This window comes from Thunnus maccoyii, chromosome 5, assembly GCF_910596095.1.
Source record: "Thunnus maccoyii chromosome 5, fThuMac1.1, whole genome shotgun sequence".
Lineage (NCBI taxonomy): Eukaryota > Metazoa > Chordata > Actinopteri > Scombriformes > Scombridae > Thunnus > Thunnus maccoyii.
Genome location: NC_056537.1, coordinates 33624702 through 33642247, shown reverse-complemented (window position 1 = coordinate 33642247; position 17546 = coordinate 33624702). Strand labels below are relative to the sequence as shown.

Sequence of the window (17546 nt, the reverse complement as noted above, 5' to 3'; positions counted from 1 at the left end):
GTAGATGGCTCTGACTATAACAAGTCATCACACACACACACATACAGACACGTACAGTAGCATCACAGTGCAGCTGTGGGGTGCGACAGGCTGCTTGCGTCTATATGCAGTAAGACGTGTCCATGCAGAGCTGTTGGAACATCAGCACTGGACTGTGGAAATAATTCTGTGTCTGTGTATTCATGGATATCATGTAAAACTAGGTGTTGGAAATATACATAACATCTTATAATTCAGTTGAGTACATGAAAATAATCAGATAAGAATGTTTTGGCTTATCCAATCTATTTAATGTCTGAAAAAGTCAAGTTTCTTCACATGATCCAGTATTAACATATTATACCAGATTTCCCCACAATGACCCTGTTGGTCTTTTTCACAGCAGATATTGTGAGCTGGCATGGCAGAAGAAGCACAGGTGTAATTAAGCACATAAATGAGGACTCTGTTCCATTTACAGTCAGTGTGTCAGTCCCATGTCCCTAGTATTGTGAATACAGGCTCAGCAGGGAGACTCTCAAGGGATTACTGTGACCTACAAGGTGAGGGTCACATGACTGTTGGGAGTAGGTAAGCTAGCTGTACGGTTAGCAGGCTGATCTGCAGTGGTGGAAAGTAACTAAGTACATTTAGTGTGTTGTTGGCATTTTAATGATCTTTTTAACTTTTTAAGCTTTTGATTACCCTGAAAAGTGCTCTATAAATAAAATGTATTATAATTATTACTTAAGTACAGTTTTGAGGTACTTGTATTTCACTTGAGTATTTCCATGTGATGCTACTTTATACTTCCACTCCACTACATTTCAGAGGGAAATATTGTACTTTCTACTCCACTACATTTATTTGACAGCTTTAGTTACTTTTCAGATGAAGATTTGACACAATGGATAATATAACAAGCTTTTAAAATACAACACATTGTTAAAGATGAAACCAGTGGTTTCCAACCTTTTTGTCTTTTGACGTCTTACAAAAAGCAGTGTGTAGTCGGGGTCACATTTCACATGTCTATGAGTTGTTAACAGCTCCACCAAATAGTGATTTTTCCCTCTAAACTTCTCACATGCTTACATTTCAATTAATGTTCAAATGATCCAATATTTCAGCGAAAATCAAAGATTAAAGAAAAAGCAACTGGAAACAGATTTAAACAATTTAAGAGGTGTTAATACAACTGTATTACAGAAATACAGTAATACAAATTTTGAAAATCTAAAATCTCTCTGCTGTAGAGATTTGAACACATTTGTAAACGACTGTTTTGTTATGAACCTCATCACTGATTACCTTCTTACAGTACATGTAGACAAGCTAGCAAGACCACTGAATAGCAGCCTACTGAAAACTGAATGAACTAACGATTATTTTCATTATCGATTATTTTCTTTATTAATTGATTAGTTGTTTGGTCTGTAATGTATTTTGTAAGAGAGTCACAATGTTAGCAATTTGATCAATTCAGCTGTGTGGTAAAAATGTAATTAGTGTGGGAAAACACACATGAATTTAGAGGGAAAGATTTCCACAGTAATGTGGAAAATTTTGATATGCAGCAACTGCTGGCATGAAACCTGCAGGACTGTGGTGGAGAGGAAAGAATATCATCTCTCTCTCTCTCTCTCTCTTTGTGTGATAGTGTCTCTCTCTCTCTCTGTCTACTTAACTTTCTCTTTCAAATTTGCTTTACTGGCCTGACCGTAGTTAATTACAGTATATAAAGTGCCTTGCATAAGTACCCCCCCCCCCCCCCCCCCCCCCCAAACCCTGTGGACTTTTCCACATTGTGTAATGTTACAACTGCAAATTAAAATGGATTTTATTGGGGTTGTATGTAATGGACCAACACAAAATAGTCCATAATTTTGAAGTAGTGGGAGGGGGTTTTACATGGTTTTCAAAATGATTTACAAATAAAAATCTGAAAAGTATTTAGTGCATATGTATTCACCACCTTTGCTGTGAGACCTCTAACTAAGATCAGGTGTAACCGATTGCCTTCAGAAGTCAATAATTAGTTAAATAGAGTCCACCTGTGTGCAATTTCATCTCAATATAAGGAGCTCACTAAACAGGTCAGGGATAAAGTTGTGGAGAAGTACAAAGCCCAGACCTCAATCCAATAGAGAATCTGTGGCGAGACTTGAAAATTGCTGTTCACAGATGGTCTCCAACCAATCTGATTCAGCTTGAGCTATTTTGCCAAAAAGAATGGGCAAAAATTGCCTCTGTAATTATAGCAAAAGGTGGTTCTATTGACTCGGGGGGGGGGGGGGGGGGGGTGAATACGTGTGCATCCAACAGATGTCTGCCTTTTTGTCTTAATTATTGTTTGTGCTACAACAAAAAGTTTTTTGCACCTTCACAGCACCATGCATGTCGTGTTAATCAAATGGTAAAAAGCCCAATAAAATCAATTTGAATTCCAGGTTATAACTGCAAAATGTGGAAAAGTCCAAGGGGGGTGAATACTTCTGCAAGGCACTGATGAATGTAACGGTGCAGAATAGTAAAGTCAGAACAGCTTCATGTGTTCCTCTGGTTTTCCTCTATGTGTGTGTGTGTGTGTCTCTCTCTCTCTCTCTCTCTCTCTGTGTCTATGTCTCTCTCTCTCTCTCATTGTTCCAGTATAACAGGCATAGAAGTGTAAATGCCCCAGTTTGAATGAAGTGGCATCCCAGCTGCTTCTGTATGCGTGTGTGTGTGTGTGTGTGTGTGTGTGTGTGTGTGTGTGTGTGTGTGTGTGTGCGTGTGTGTGTGTGTGTGTATGTGTGTGTGTGTGTGTGTGTGTGTGTGTGTGTGTGTGTGTGTGTGTGTGTGTGTGTGTGTTGGCAGGATGTCATCCCAGTATGTGTGAGAGACATACTGGAACAAGGATAACCAGTAAAGGGAGGAGTTGATTGTAGGACAGATGATGGACTGATATTTCCTCAATACCTTGCTGGTTCAAATTCCTGGAATTGCTTTTTTCCTTCCTCCTCTTCACCTCCTTTCTCCTCTTCTCTTTTCTGCCGTTTCCCCACCTCCCTTTTTTTCTTGTCATTCTTTTTACAATTTCTTGTTTGTTCCCTCTTCTTCCACTTTTCTCTATCTTTTTCTCCCTTCTCTTTATTGCCTTTTCTCCAGCCCTCTTCTCTTCCCCTTGTCATTCTCTGCCTTTCTCCCTCTGACCTCCCTGCTTTTCCTCTCATTTCCTTCCCCTTGCACTCCTCTCTGTCCTCTTTTCCTCCTCTTCTCCCTCCTCTTCGCTTTATCTGTTCATCCCCATTGCGCTGCTTTCCTTTCCTCCATTTCTCTCCTCTCTTCTCTGACAAAGGCAGTAGATATAATGCATTCAACCATTTAAAACCTGGTTTTATTACTCTCCATATGTGCATGTGTGTGTGATGGAGGGTGTATTTTATAGTTTGTGTGTGTGTGTGTAGTAATGCCTGTATTCATCTCTCTTTACTGTCTTGTATTTCAGATTAGTTTATAATAGAGTAAATGAATGTACTCTTAGTGGCCACTTTATTACATGTGGTGGCATTTAAATGATGCTCAGGATGACATTGAAAGCATCCCTCCAGACATGTTTTAAGATTCATTAAAATACTCTAAAAATGGCTTCCAAACTAGTTGTGACGTTGCAAATCATGCTCGTACAGACACACCTTCAACTGAGATTTAAGGTGAGCACAGAGAAACTGTCCTCCTTCAGCAGAGAAATATTAAAACAGGTTTTGCATGCATCATTTTGCACTAGTGAAGAGAACAACATCCAGGAGTTTGTTTATAACTGTATGAGACTAGCAGCCAGATATGGGTGTGTCCTGCTGTCAGCCAAAAAACTGTCTATAAGCACCCCTCTCACATTTTTATGAGTTCAGAGTCTACAACAACAACAACTGGAGGAAATGATGGGAGCAGATTTTGAACTGCATGCACACAAAATATTGCAATAAACAAGATAATGACCTGTCTGTATATATTTCTTTTGTTCTCTCATTCAGTAGTTTTGTGACTCATAAACTTCCATTCTGCATCATGCAGTTTGTATGTTTTAATGTCACCATTCCCATAGGCAGTGCAATGTAGAGAAATCCCACAGCTGCTTCTGATGCTTGAAACAACCTTCACATCTGGCACCAACAAGCACACTGAGTCATTTATCTCCCATCTTGCCCGTTCTAATGTAATGTTTATACATTACTGCAGGATTCATGTATTGAATGCTCAGTCGTATACAGTATGATTGTTGGTTGGAGGAGTTGGCTGTAGTGCTGGGCAGTATACAGGTTCATTTGGTATACCAGTTTCAATTTACCAGAGAATATGAATTTTTCATACAATACCATACTGGTTTATAGCTGAAGCAATTGCTGTAACTCTTTAAAAGGCAGCAAAATATATAATATTGTTTGCCGCAAAGAGCGCTACGACTGGGTCAAGCTGGGTGGAGTATATTGAGAGGGGACCTCTATTAACTGCCTAACCTTCCCTCAACAATTAGTAACCCACAACTGACTCTCTTTAATAGTGCAAAACACCGTGGCACACAACAATTTCTGACACACAAACAATTTGTAACACTTATAAATGTACATTTACAAAATTACACAGCTGAGCTTGCTAGCTAGCCAGGTAGCTCTGTTCTTGAGATTCAGATTGAAATGTGCGAACGAGGCCTCGCATATAATGACGATTATCGGGGCAACCTCTGTCAGCCTCCTGCTGCTTTACTAATAAACATGATTTTTACATAAATTGCTGCCCTGGATATAGATTTCTATGCAGTTAGCCATAATACTGCTACAGGCGATTAGTTCCTGTGTTTACTTTCATTCAGACTCAGAAACAAACTTTTGAAGCGATTCAGGTAAACTCTATGTACTCTTGACAGTAGAATAAGCCACCATAAACCTACATAAAGGCCCAGTCATGCAAAAAACAAAAAACAAACCAATGTGATATACCGGCGAAAAATATTGTGATACAAATTTAACTGGCTGTGTATGTGATAAAGAGAATACTTCGTGAATATAAGACAACTGTGTGTATGCTGTTTTCTCTCTGATATATCTTGTCATTGCACTGATTGTGTGTATAAGTTTGTGCGTGCATGCAGTGTGATTTGTGTAACTACATATTACTAATGTCTGTCTTTTCCTGTGTTCAGGTGTATGACACTCCTCCCATGGTGGTGAAGGGGCCCTCTAGTGGTCAAGATATATACGACACCCCACCAAGCACAGACAAGAACACACAGCAAATGGTAAGGCTTTGACATGACAGATATACAGTGTGATAGTAGCTTTATACTGGCATTTTGCACATATACTGTTTCCAGTATTAGTGTAGATATAGGGGTTGAGCCCAGGCCAACGTGTCTCTTCTACCTCCAAGGAAAACATTCCGGGAATCTCACCACATTTTGTGTGAAAACAGTTCACCAATCTTGAACAAAAACAGGAAAATAGGAACTAAAAATTAGAAAAGTGGATTATGTAAGCCAACAATCAATATTTTCAAGAAGCAGAAAGATATCCTACACTCCCAGAAAATCACAACATAATGACATCATTCATTTTACACATTTTCAGGTGAATTTCTGGTAAAATAAATAAATAAATAAATAAATGAATAATACAAAGTTAAGACTAAACAAACAAAACTCATCATCACCTAATCACTTCAGCTCAATTCAATTCAATTCAATTCAATTCAATTTAATTCAATTTAATTCAGTTCAATTCAAAGGGCTTTTTTTGGCATGAAGGTTTCAAGAATAATGTTGCCAAAGCATCAAAGTACAATTCGTCCAAATGTTTGTAGAGTACACACAATATATATATATATATATATATATATATATATATATATATGTATATAGTATATCCTATGCACATATGCACACTCTTTGTGTGTGTGTGTGTGTCAGGTTGTGGTATACTGGGCAGCAAGATATGTCCTGTCTCCTTCTCCTCAGAGTATTTTTTAATTTTGAGAGGTCATTTTCCTCTTCACCTCTTTGAAATCTGAAATTACAGAGTTGAACTTGTTAAAGTAAATATTCCTTATTTCATTGAATGTTTTACAGTGTAGGAGGAAGTGCATCTCTGTCTCAGCCTCAGCTGTCAAACAGTAACCACATATTGTTGTCTTTTGGTTGTGATGATTTCTCGATGGCCAGTTTGTGGTCACTGAGCCTGTCCTTGGTTAGGATCTGTCTCTGCTTTCTATCTCTGACAGTAGAGAGATATTCTGACAATTCATAATCTCTTTTTAGGACCAGATAACATTCTAATCTATTTTGGCTTTTAGTTTCTTCTTTCCAATGTTCCAAATAGGTTTCTTTACATCACATTATACTTTGGTTTTCACTGACTGGTGTTTGGAAAGCAGTGAAACTGGTCATAGTGTGTCTGAGAGGGGGCAGTTAGTCTCAGCACCAACTGACATAGGGGACTCTTTTCTGGGCTCAGCTATTGAGTTTGGAGGGCTTTGGAATGGAGGGTGTCTGTCTGGATTTAAGCTGATTAAAAACATTTGAGTACTCTCTTTTGAGTGTTAATTATCATTAGGTATCTGCCTAATTCTGCTCTACATGCTGCAAATTCTGCATGTAAAGATTCTGTTGAATGTTTGTCTGACAGATATGAATACCGAGTGAACCCCATACTTCACTACCATACAGCGCAGCGGCAGGATGACACTATAAAATATTTTAAGCCAGATTTTAATTGGAATTTAGAAATTATAAAATTTTCTCTTAATTGTATTTAGAGCTCTTCAAGCTTTTCTTGTAGTGCATTTACTGCCATGTTGAAACTCCCTGGTGCTGTTATGGTTATACTAAGATTATACTAATCACGCTTTAGTATAACCATAACAGCACCACTCACGGTTTATGCAATTATCTGGCTTTTGGAACAGTTTATTTGTTATTGAGACTCAGCAGCCAGACATTTCTCTGTTTTCTGTTTAGGAGCAGCTGAGATTGTCACTAAAATGAGAATAGCTGTTAAATGAATCCTATCAGGTTCCAATAGGCAACAACATAGCTCATTTATGCTCCATCACAAGAGGTTAACTTTGCTCCCTAACTTCAGGGCGAACCCCCTTCACTTCAGGTGGTAAGCAAGACACTTGGCTCGGGTCTTGAGGAGTTAGAGCATACAGGCAACATTATCTGACAGTAGCTGTGTCGCATGCATGCTTACAGGCAGGTGATATGCAGACTCTGAATGCACAGCCATCAGTTCTCTATCTGCTCTGATGAAGGCTTGCACTTGATCAGTTTATCAAACAACCAAAACAGGCAGGACTCATTTTCAGGTTGTGGTAGGTGACTGGTGGGGCCTGCTTTGGTTGCACCCTTTCACCAGAGCACATCTAAAGTTGTAGCATGACGCGTTTGAGTTCATTTGCCTTACTTGACATCGCGATGATGCTGAAACGATATATGGTGCAGCCCTAATTTTTGTTTTTTTAGCCTTTTAAATTATTTACCAAACATACACAGCATGTCTTAATGAAAATTATAGTGATCATTTTCCTGCAGATAAAATAGCCAATTTGTTTTTGAATCAATCAAATCACATCTCCACCACATTTCACTGTGAAACTACAGAATTTACATGGTGTAATAGTGTGATTAAGAGTGATCAGGTGTAAGTAAAGCTCTAGCAGCTTGCTCAAAGAGACCTGACATTATTCCAAACATCATGAGATCCAGGGCTGGCTGACTGAAACCAATGATGGCAAAAGGCCCAGAAAGCTGGCAGTGCCTCTGTGTCTGAGTTTATTCTTACTCAGCAAATTAAAAAGTTCAACTTTTGATTTTCTCCCTCTTTCACACTGCCTTCATTTACTTTTGTCTTATATCATACAGTACAAATTAAAGTAAAAAAAAGCACAATAAAATGAAATGCTTTATGTAATAGAGGATATTTCTCTTCCCCCCCACCCCCCTTCAGGTCTATGACTTCCCCCCGTCTGTCAGTAAAGACGTCCCTGACGGTCAGCCAATCAGAGAGGAAACCTACGATGTACCACCCCACTTTGCCAAACTCAAACCCCAGGCCCCCATCCCTCCTGGCCAGTACCTGCACAACAACCTCAACGATGACGACGATGACGAACCGCCGATCCCTGAGGACGTGTATGACGTCCCGCCCCCCATCTTGACAGACAAACACTTCCACAGAGACAGGGGCGGAGTCAGCCAGGCCGCCCAGGAGATCTACGACATCCCGGCCAGCCTGCGGACCGGAGGACACACCGCCCAGGATGTCTACGACTTCCCCCGGGAACGAGAGGACAGAGGAGGAGACAGGGGAGACCACTATGTCTATGATGTCCCACCACAGGTAGGAGAGTTAAAGGAACAGTTCCACATTATGAGACAGATGTTTGTTTGCCATTAAACTGATGGCGTTTCATGTCTTTGTGTCCTGTACAGACATACAGTACCAGTCAAACGTTTGGACACACCTTCCCATTCACTTGAATGGGAAGGTGTGTCCAAACTAGACATACAGTACCAGTCAAACGTTTGGACACACCTTCCCATTCAAGTGAATGGGAAGGTGTGTCCAAACGTTTGACTGGTACTGTATGTCTAGTTTTAGTCACCAAAAACAAAAGACACTTTTGTCTAGTTTTTGTCAGTGAACCTTGAACTTGGTTTCTGAGAATACAGCCGTCGCCTTGTTTAATGTATGCAGTTACCATGGTTACAGGTCTTGTTCTTGTCTGGACAAGTTGTCTGGTTGATAGCTGACATAAATCCTGAATTCATTCCTAGTTCACTCCCAGTGTGTCCACTCAGTCATTTTATGGAGAAATGTATTTAAAAGTTGATGTGAAGCTTATATGAGGCTTCATCAGTCTGAGTTAGTCATATCAAGTGGATATCTGCCACATTTACAGTCTTTTTAGCATCAAATTCTCTCTTTGTGTTTCCTCAGACAGTGTTTCCCTGTTGAGCTGTGGTGGAAGTATAGTAACAAAAAGAGGAACTTTGGCACTAAAAAGACTGAAACATTGAAAGATATGTACTTGACTCATTATTAGCTTCAGATAAACTTTTATATACATTTTTGCACAGAAGGAGGACTGTGGATTTTGTCCCCCATCACTTCCATTGTAAGTGCATTATGAAGGGATCTTCTAATGGTCAGTATGAACAGGAGGAATGATTACAGCAAGAAAAACATGTTTCAATGTTAATTTGGCTCCTGGCTGTTGTTTTAAGAAACACTTGAAACATTGTGAACTTGTCCTTTAAGGCTTCTTCAAAGTAAAAATACAATTAATGTGAAAATGCTTTGTTAATCCATATATTAGTTTCTTCCTCCTTCCAAGAACCTGTAATATTAGTTCACCTTTTTATTAAGGTCAGTATGCTGGCTTGCATGTATGGTTTTACCCCATCTGGTTGGTTTTCTCCCTTGATGGGATTAGTTTGGGCAAATCTGAACACAGCAACCATTTTCGCATGTAGAACAAAACAACCGCAAAACGTCCCTTTAGAGGAAGTGGTCTCTGTCCAGTCTGGAGTAGTATGCTTGTGGTGGGAATGTAATTTGACCTCAATCTGACCCAACTACAATGAGTACGCTGCAGGTTTGAGCTAAACAGCTCCTGTAACCAGGTGCTCTTTGCATGCTGGGATGTGGATGAGTGAAATCAACAGTTGCTAGCAGCTCGAGGTCCGACCTGCACATTGTCTTCTTGATATTTGAGCAGATAAGAGCTTCCTCTGGAACTTTTTCCTATGTTTACATTCCTTTGGTTTTTGGTGATGCATTTTGGTCCGTTGAATTTTGAAATGTGTGAAAATAAACTGAGTCAACTTTACCAAGTCATCCACTGATTCAGACTAGAACAAACCACCTATAGATTTGAAAATGGCCCAAAGTTGTCTTACGTACATGTTGCATCCTGCTGTAATCTTACATTACACACATATACATTATTTCAGTGGTGATGTGTCTTTTTGCAGGTTGTCCGTGACGCCCAGTCCACCAGTGAGGAGCTGACCATGTCCTTCAAGCGGCTGTCTGCCTCGAGCACAGGAAGCACACGGAGCAACCACTCTGCTTCATCCTTAGACATGGTTCCTGTCCGCGACACCCCATCTTCCTCCTCACTTCCTGCCACTGGCTCAATTTCTGGAAAACCCCTCATGCTGGACTTGGAGCAGGCCATGGAGCGCCTGTCTCGCCTTCAGCAAGCTGTTGAGTCAAGTGTCTCCCTTATGATGTCATTCATCACAGGCAACTGGAGGAGTCCTGCCCACCTGGAGGGGAACCTCTCAGCCATTCACCAGGCTGCTGATCGGGTGCGCTCCACTGTCCGAGACTTCCTAGAATTTGCCCGGGGCGCTGTGGCTAATGCCGCCCAGGCCACAGACCGCTCACTGCAGACCAAACTGGGCCGACAGGTGGGAAAGATGGAGGAGGTCTTCCAGAGCTTAATTCGACACAGTCAGAGCTTAGACGCCATATCCTGGTCACATACAGAGCTGACAACACCGCCACCAGGTGGGGATGATTTAGATCGACTAATCATGACGGCACGCGGCATTCCGGACGACGCCAAGCAGCTCGCCTCTTTTCTCCATGGTAACGCCTCGCTGCTCTTTAAAAGGAACAACAGGCAGCAGCAGCAGCTGCCCCTTCCTCCAATCCCAGGGGAGATCAGCGGTCACATGACAGGATCAGGAAGCGGGAGCTATCAGGGAGGGGAGAGGGTGAACATTCAGTCGCGGCCCCTCCCCTCTCCGCCAAAGTTTTCAGCTGCAGAGGAAGAGGAAGGTGTGGACAGGCCGTACGAGACCACAGAGGAAGGCTGGATGGAGGACTATGACTACGTACATCTACAGGTACACACACAACACTCTTTATATAAAATTAGTTAGTCTGCCCCCCAGCAGAGCTTGAGATACACAACCACATCTCTTGAAACCCCAACTAAATGCTAATGCTACAGAAGGCTCAGGGGATTGGAGTCAAGGAGCAGTGTGAGCTTTGGCATGTTGTTGACAGCTGTAATAATATTTTGTAGCTGTTTTGGATCCCCTAACTGTTGATACTGCGAAATTTGTGATTTTTATAAATGAAACTTGCTCACAATCCTCAGGTAAATCTCAACTCCAGGCATGAGGTCGTAGTGATGATCCTTACACAGCACACACACTCTCTCTGTCTCATCATAGCCATGATGGATGAGAACATGTGCCTGTGAGGAGTCAGCACTTTTTTTAACAAGCAAGTGTGTGTGTGTGTGTGTGTGTGCAGGGTTTCCATCATGCAGGTAGCGTAGCTCCTTTAAGGAATAGCTCAGTGCATAGGAAGTGTGTGTGTGTGTGTGTGTGTGTGTGTGTGACAGTGAGGCTGCAGCGACCAGAGCAAGTTGTATGGAGTATGAAGTTAGCAGTATAGCTGTGAACAGTGCAGTGTGTGTACATCCTATCAATGTGGGTGCAGTTCCAGCCGGTCACCACTAGAGGGAGACAGATAAGACTTGTTGTATTCCTGCTGATCCACAAACAAAAGGATGATTTAAATAAACAGTGTAAGTGTGTACAAGTGGTGTAACAACTGTGTCTGTGTGTTGATGTATCAGGGGAAGGAAGAGTTTGAGAAGAACCAAAGACAGCTGCTGGAGAAAGGCAACATTATCAGACACAACAAGACACAACTGGAACAGCAACAGGTATATATGTGTGTGTGTGTGTGTGTGTGTGTGTGTGTGTGTGTGTGTGTGTGTTTGTGTGAGACTATTTCCTCTTGTTCATAGTCTGCATTACATATGAGCAGTCATTTAGGCCATGATTCAAACTTTAAAGCTGTTCTAAATAAATTATGGCCACTAGGGAGCAGAAGAAATCAAAACAAGGTTGATACACAGCCCAACATATCATTATCAAATGATGTTGATTAGCTTCCAGCCAAATTGACTGTCACTGGCTAAAATTGTGGAGTTGCTTTTGTCTCATTATCACCTGTAAATCAAAACATTGATTAATGTTTTCTTACCCAGAAAAACATGCACGGAAGACAGCAATTGTTTTTATCAGTATAGAGTATATAGAGTATAGCCTGCAAGTCTCCCGCCTGTACGCAGCCTCAGAGGCAAAGTGCAGGGTAAACATTACTCTTAGCTGTTGCTCATGAAGCTTCCTGCTGTTGGCACACAGTAACAAGCCAAACCAGATGAATGTATCAATGTTTATATGAAGTCAAAGCTTTCTTATGTGGATTTTGGTAGCAGGACAGAATTGATTTGAGTGAATCAAACAAACTGTAAAAGTGTGGGAGGGAACCAGTGGAACTACTTCATTATATGTAGCAGTTAGGATTGGGTAAATGGTGAGTCATTATCATCTAAATGTTCACTATGTGTGCAGGCTGAATCAGCTGCTTCAGTCTCAAACAAAAGCTGAGCTTGTAAGATGTAGTTTGGTGTGTGAGGCTTTTCTTCAATCATACCCTGACTTAATTAAAACCTCAAGCAAAACTGTAATTAACGGTCGCCTCCACCTCCTCTCCTACCAGATTAAACAGTTCGAGCGGCTAGAGCAGGAAGTCAGCCGACCCATCAACAACGACATGACGGGCTGGGTCCCACCCCCGCACCACCCTCATGCCAATCAGCTCGCCCAGAACGGCTCAGGAGGCCCCTCCTCCTCCAAGCTGTGCCACGGCGACCGCCAGCTCCTCCTCTTCTACCAGGAGCAGTGCGAGCAGAACGTTACCACGGTGACCAACGCCATCGACGCCTTCTTCACATCTGTCAACTCCAACCAGCCGCCCAAGATCTTCGTGGCACACAGCAAGTTCGTCATCCTCAGCGCGCACAAGCTGGTTTTCATCGGCGACACGCTGTCCCGCCAGGCCAAGTCACCTGAGGTGAGGGCCCGGGTGGCCCAGAGCAGCAACACCCTCTGCGAAAAACTCAAAGACATCGTGATCAGCACGAAAACTGCGGCGCTGCAGTATCCCTCGCCCGGAGCGGCCAGAGAGATGACTGAGAGGGTGAGGGAGCTGGCAGGATGTACGCAGCAGTTCAGGATGGTGCTGGGACAGCTGCTGGTGATGTAGAGGGGTGAGGAGGGAGGAGGAATAGAACCAAACAGTGACACGAACTCAGATGCCCAGGAGCACAGGGCAGTAAATCCTCCCTGTAACACAGGGTGGTAGACTCTATACACCCCGGCAGCACCGGGCAGGAGGACCTGGAGACCCCTGGAGCACAGAGAGCTGCAGGAAACCCTGTACACCCTTCCAGTGTGAGGTTGGAGACCCCGTGTGCCAGGACAGGGCCAGGTTCTCCATCCCTAACGCTCCTGAAATGTAGCATCGGAAAACCCTGTGCGGCCCTGGATCCTGGGGGTCTGGGACCCTGCCTGCTCTGTCTGGGACCGGGGACACTGACCTCACATCCATCCTCTGCTCCCTCCCTCCTCTCTCTCTCCAGACCCTACCTCACCTTCCACTGGGACCATTCCTCTCTCACCTCTCCTTCCTCAGCGCGCTTTTTATTCTAGACAAACAAAAAAAAAAGAACATTTTATCTTCAGTGGGCTGGGCCAATGGTTGTAAAATAATCATTGTAAATATTTAAGTTACCTATTTAGCCAGAAAACCAGAAAGAAAAGAGACTAAAGAACTTCCAGTATATAAATATAAATATATGGTTCTTTTTTTATTTGAAGAAAGAAAAGATGAAAACATAAGTGTAGTTTTTAGACAATATCAATAATTGTTATTATTATTATTGCTATACCGTATAATTATAGCTCTGATTCCTGATCCTTGTATCACTATTGTTATGGATGTGTAAATTCCAGATGATATGTATGACTGTATGTTGTAGTACTTCTATGCTCTTCTCCATCCCTGACAAAGGCACACTTTCCAAGAAAACACTGGAGCACACAACCATTTTTAAACTTCACCTGACGACAAACGGACAGCTGTCTCTAAATGTTGCCTCTGTGTTTGAGCAGTACATCACTGCCTGTGGCTTGATACGTTGATGTCAGTCTACCAGTGCAGGCAGCACATTGTTCTCTGTCCTGTTGCAGGTGATACTGCATCCAAAAGATGTCCACAGAACTGTAAAGTTCCAGTACTGCAGTTATTAAAGATGATCTCTGTGCCATCTCATTTGCTTTTTTTTTTGGAAAACCATGCGTAGGTTGTTTTGTAAGAGGCATGTATTTGAGAAAAGGAGTGTAAAAGGTTAAGGACAACAAATGAAATTAAACCTGCTTTTCTTCTTTTCTCTGACACCAATATGGTCTTTTTGTTAGTCAGGACAGTAAAACAAGGATGGAACAGTGGTGTTAGATACATTAACTGTACCAGAAAACACAGTCTCAAGGCTGTCAGCATATTAGAACAAATCCCAAAGATTCTGGATACCACTGAAACCTAAGGTGCATCCTTAGTACTCAAAAATAACAAATGGAGTAACCAGCACTCACAGATAAGTGTACATCACTTCTTTAATGATGCACAGCAGGAAAAAAACATGTTTCAGCCCTAGGCTTTCCTCAGCATTATTAAGACAATTGTGGGTGTGAACCCTATTAGACATCTACCAGGAACCTGCTGGTGATTAACACCAGCTGATACAAATCATCCAAACAGCCATAATCGGAAAACTATTACTAATAAGAAAAATAATAAGAAGAAAATTTAAACGCACAATATGTAATTTCAGCCGCTAGGGGTCTCTCAATCAAAACAATAACAAAAGATGGAGTGTGATGACGGTGTGAAGTAGCAAGGGATCATGGGAGTTGTTGTCTCGTCGTTAAATAACCAGCTTCACCGGGATAGGATTACTTCAGTGTTAATCATTCGGGATGTTTTTACCGGGAGCTGAATTACCCGCGGAGGTCTCCTCCTCTCCAGAACAAACGGACCCGGAGATTACAGGTAAAAACATTAAATAAAGCTGTTTCACCTAAAAAATCAGTGTTTCTCCAACGATGTACGGCGACCACCAGACGTCCGGTACGAGCTGTTAACTGAGCTGCTGCTAACACTTGTTCGGTTTACTTCTCTTATAACTTTATATCCAGACGTTCGGCTGGTTTCTCCCAGGAGCCGAATTATCCGCAGAGGTCTCATCCTCTCCAAAAACAAACATACATGCAGATTAAAATCGTTAAAAATACTAATTAAAGCTGTTTCACCTAAAAAAATCAATATTTCTCCGATGATGTTTGGTGACCACCGGACTTCCTGGAGGGGCTGTTAGCTGAGCTGCTGCTAACGTTAGCCCAGTTTATTTCTCTGATAACGTAAGATCCAGATGTCCAATGACGAAATCATTCTTCCGGCTTACAGATATAATTAAAAGCGACCTAAATTTATCATGAAAATGTGGTTTAAAACTGAATAAAAGTCCATTTATAACAGTTTGTGTGGAACAACCACAATGCTGAGGTATTATCTTGTATGTGTGTAAGTTACTCTTTGGTAGACGCCATTGTAGCCATTGACAGGCGACCAAATGAAACGGTCCATCACTTTGATTAAATTACAGATTTCTCTAGGTTTGAAAATTGTTGGAAACATTTGGGGTAATCTAAGTACACAACTCAAAAAATATATAACATAGGTCTAGTTGTTTTTAGACATTTTAATGTGGAATAATTACATATTATACCTTTTAAGACATTTTAAGCCACCCGAGGAGATGTAATACATTATGTGATTCCAACAAACAAATAATGACCATTTGATTTACACATTAACAATAAAATAGCATATGTGTGGGTCTACATATGTGATCTCATCATGTGCAGCATCTCCATAAAAATAGCCTACAAATGCATGTACATAAATACAAACAACCATCCTCAAGATACAAATATTAGTCAGAAAATTAGTAAGAAAACAGTAATCAGATAAGAGGAAATATATCACATTCTGTGATTACAACAGCCAGATCAGTGACTGATAGATCTACTCACTATATCACACATGTGAATGTACCAGCAAAAATAAGTGACCCATAGATGTACCAAATATCATAATATCATATGTTGTGATAGTCATGGTCAGTTAACTGACCAAGAGATTTGCATGCTAACAATGAAAATCCATGTATGTATATATGTAGACTAATCATATTCAAAACCTGCATAGAAAATGCAAATACATATACATTAGAAAATTAGTAACAAAAAATATCTATAAGTAATAGGAGGATGAATATCACATGCTGTGATTGCAACAGCCAGATAAGAGGCCAATAGGTCTCCATGTATGTGTGCAAATATGAAGACCAATCATGTGCCTCCATAGAACATACAAATGCATTCCAATAATACATATATTCATAAAAAACAAGACAGCAGCAATTCTTCGTTTAAGCACTTAGGATATTCAGTTTGTAAGTAGTATATCCAATATGCCTCTATTTGGAGAAGAGAGGCCCTCAACAGTGGCCTAACAATCTCCATACCCATGAAGTGTAGACTACAAACCCCATGGCCTGCAGAATGAAAGTGTCTGGCTACAGGAGACCTCTCATCCCTATTTCTGATACTACTCTTATGTTCGAAAATCCTTATTCTCTTTTTGTCTTGCCCACATAGCAAAACCCACAAGGACATTTTAATAATAGGTAAACTACATGTGTGGTCCTACCCCTGACTTTCATTTTTCTACCTGTGTGAGGATGTCCCCTTTAATCATGGTATTATAATTCACACAGTTCAAACAAGGAAAATTACTCAGGGGAAGTAAGCTTAAAAAACGTGTGGGCCTAACATAGAGATCTGTCTTATTGAGTTTGTCCCTCAAATGATTCATTAGCTTAGTAGTGAATATGGGAGGGTTAACTCTTAGCCAACAACAGGATCACTACACAGTATATGTCAGTGTTCTCTGACAATATTTTTGACCGACTGAGAAATAGGTGAAAAAGTAGCAGACAAGACCAGAGACTTGTTTAAGAGGAGGAGGATGATGTGCCAGAAGGCTATCTCCATTGTTTTCACAAACCCTAAACAAACATATATTCAAGATTTTTTAGTCAGAATTCTTTTCTCTGAACTGGACAAATAGGTCAGTGGCCTGTCTCTCAAACTCTTTCTCAGAGCTACAAATTCTTCTTATTACTATAGGGAAAGCTCCTTTTCAGGCTGTGTGGATGATAACTTGAGTAATGTAAGTAGTTATTTCTATCTGTCTTCTTGCAAAAGACTGTAAACTCTTTTTGTGTATTCTGACATCCAAAAAAAGATACTGATTCTCTACTAGCTTCTAGTGTAAAAGTAATAGTAGATTATCTAGAGTTGAGATATACCTTCAGCGCCTCTAATTCCTCAGGTGTAACGGTGAAAACAAAAAACAAGTCATCAATATATCTGTAGCAACAAATCACAAGAGAAGAATAAGGTTGTTATTATAAAGATGATCCACTTCAAACTTTCCCATAAACCAGTTGGCATAGTTAAGAAAAATGTGTGATTTTTCAGCAAGTGATACCTTGTCACAGGGCATGGTGTGTTTGTTTGATTGGGGCTTGATGTC

General features: G+C 41.1%; 1 protein-coding gene across 3 annotated transcripts in view; it reads left to right on the top strand.

Moving 5' to 3' along the window:
• bcar1 (BCAR1 scaffold protein, Cas family member) overlaps window positions 1-14159 on the top strand; it is a 100761-nt gene extending 86602 nt beyond the window's left edge. For all 3 annotated transcript variants that reach the window (XM_042411269.1, XM_042411270.1, XM_042411271.1), the window contains exons 4-8: window positions 5159-5254; window positions 7959-8351; window positions 9989-10870; window positions 11614-11703; window positions 12546-14159. In XM_042411269.1, the coding sequence (XP_042267203.1) occupies window positions 5159-5254; window positions 7959-8351; window positions 9989-10870; window positions 11614-11703; window positions 12546-13091 (2007 nt within the window). In that variant the 3' untranslated portion in view covers window positions 13092-14159. The remainder of the gene's footprint in view (window positions 1-5158; window positions 5255-7958; window positions 8352-9988; window positions 10871-11613; window positions 11704-12545) is intronic.
• Window positions 14160-17546: the final 3387 nt, after the last annotated feature.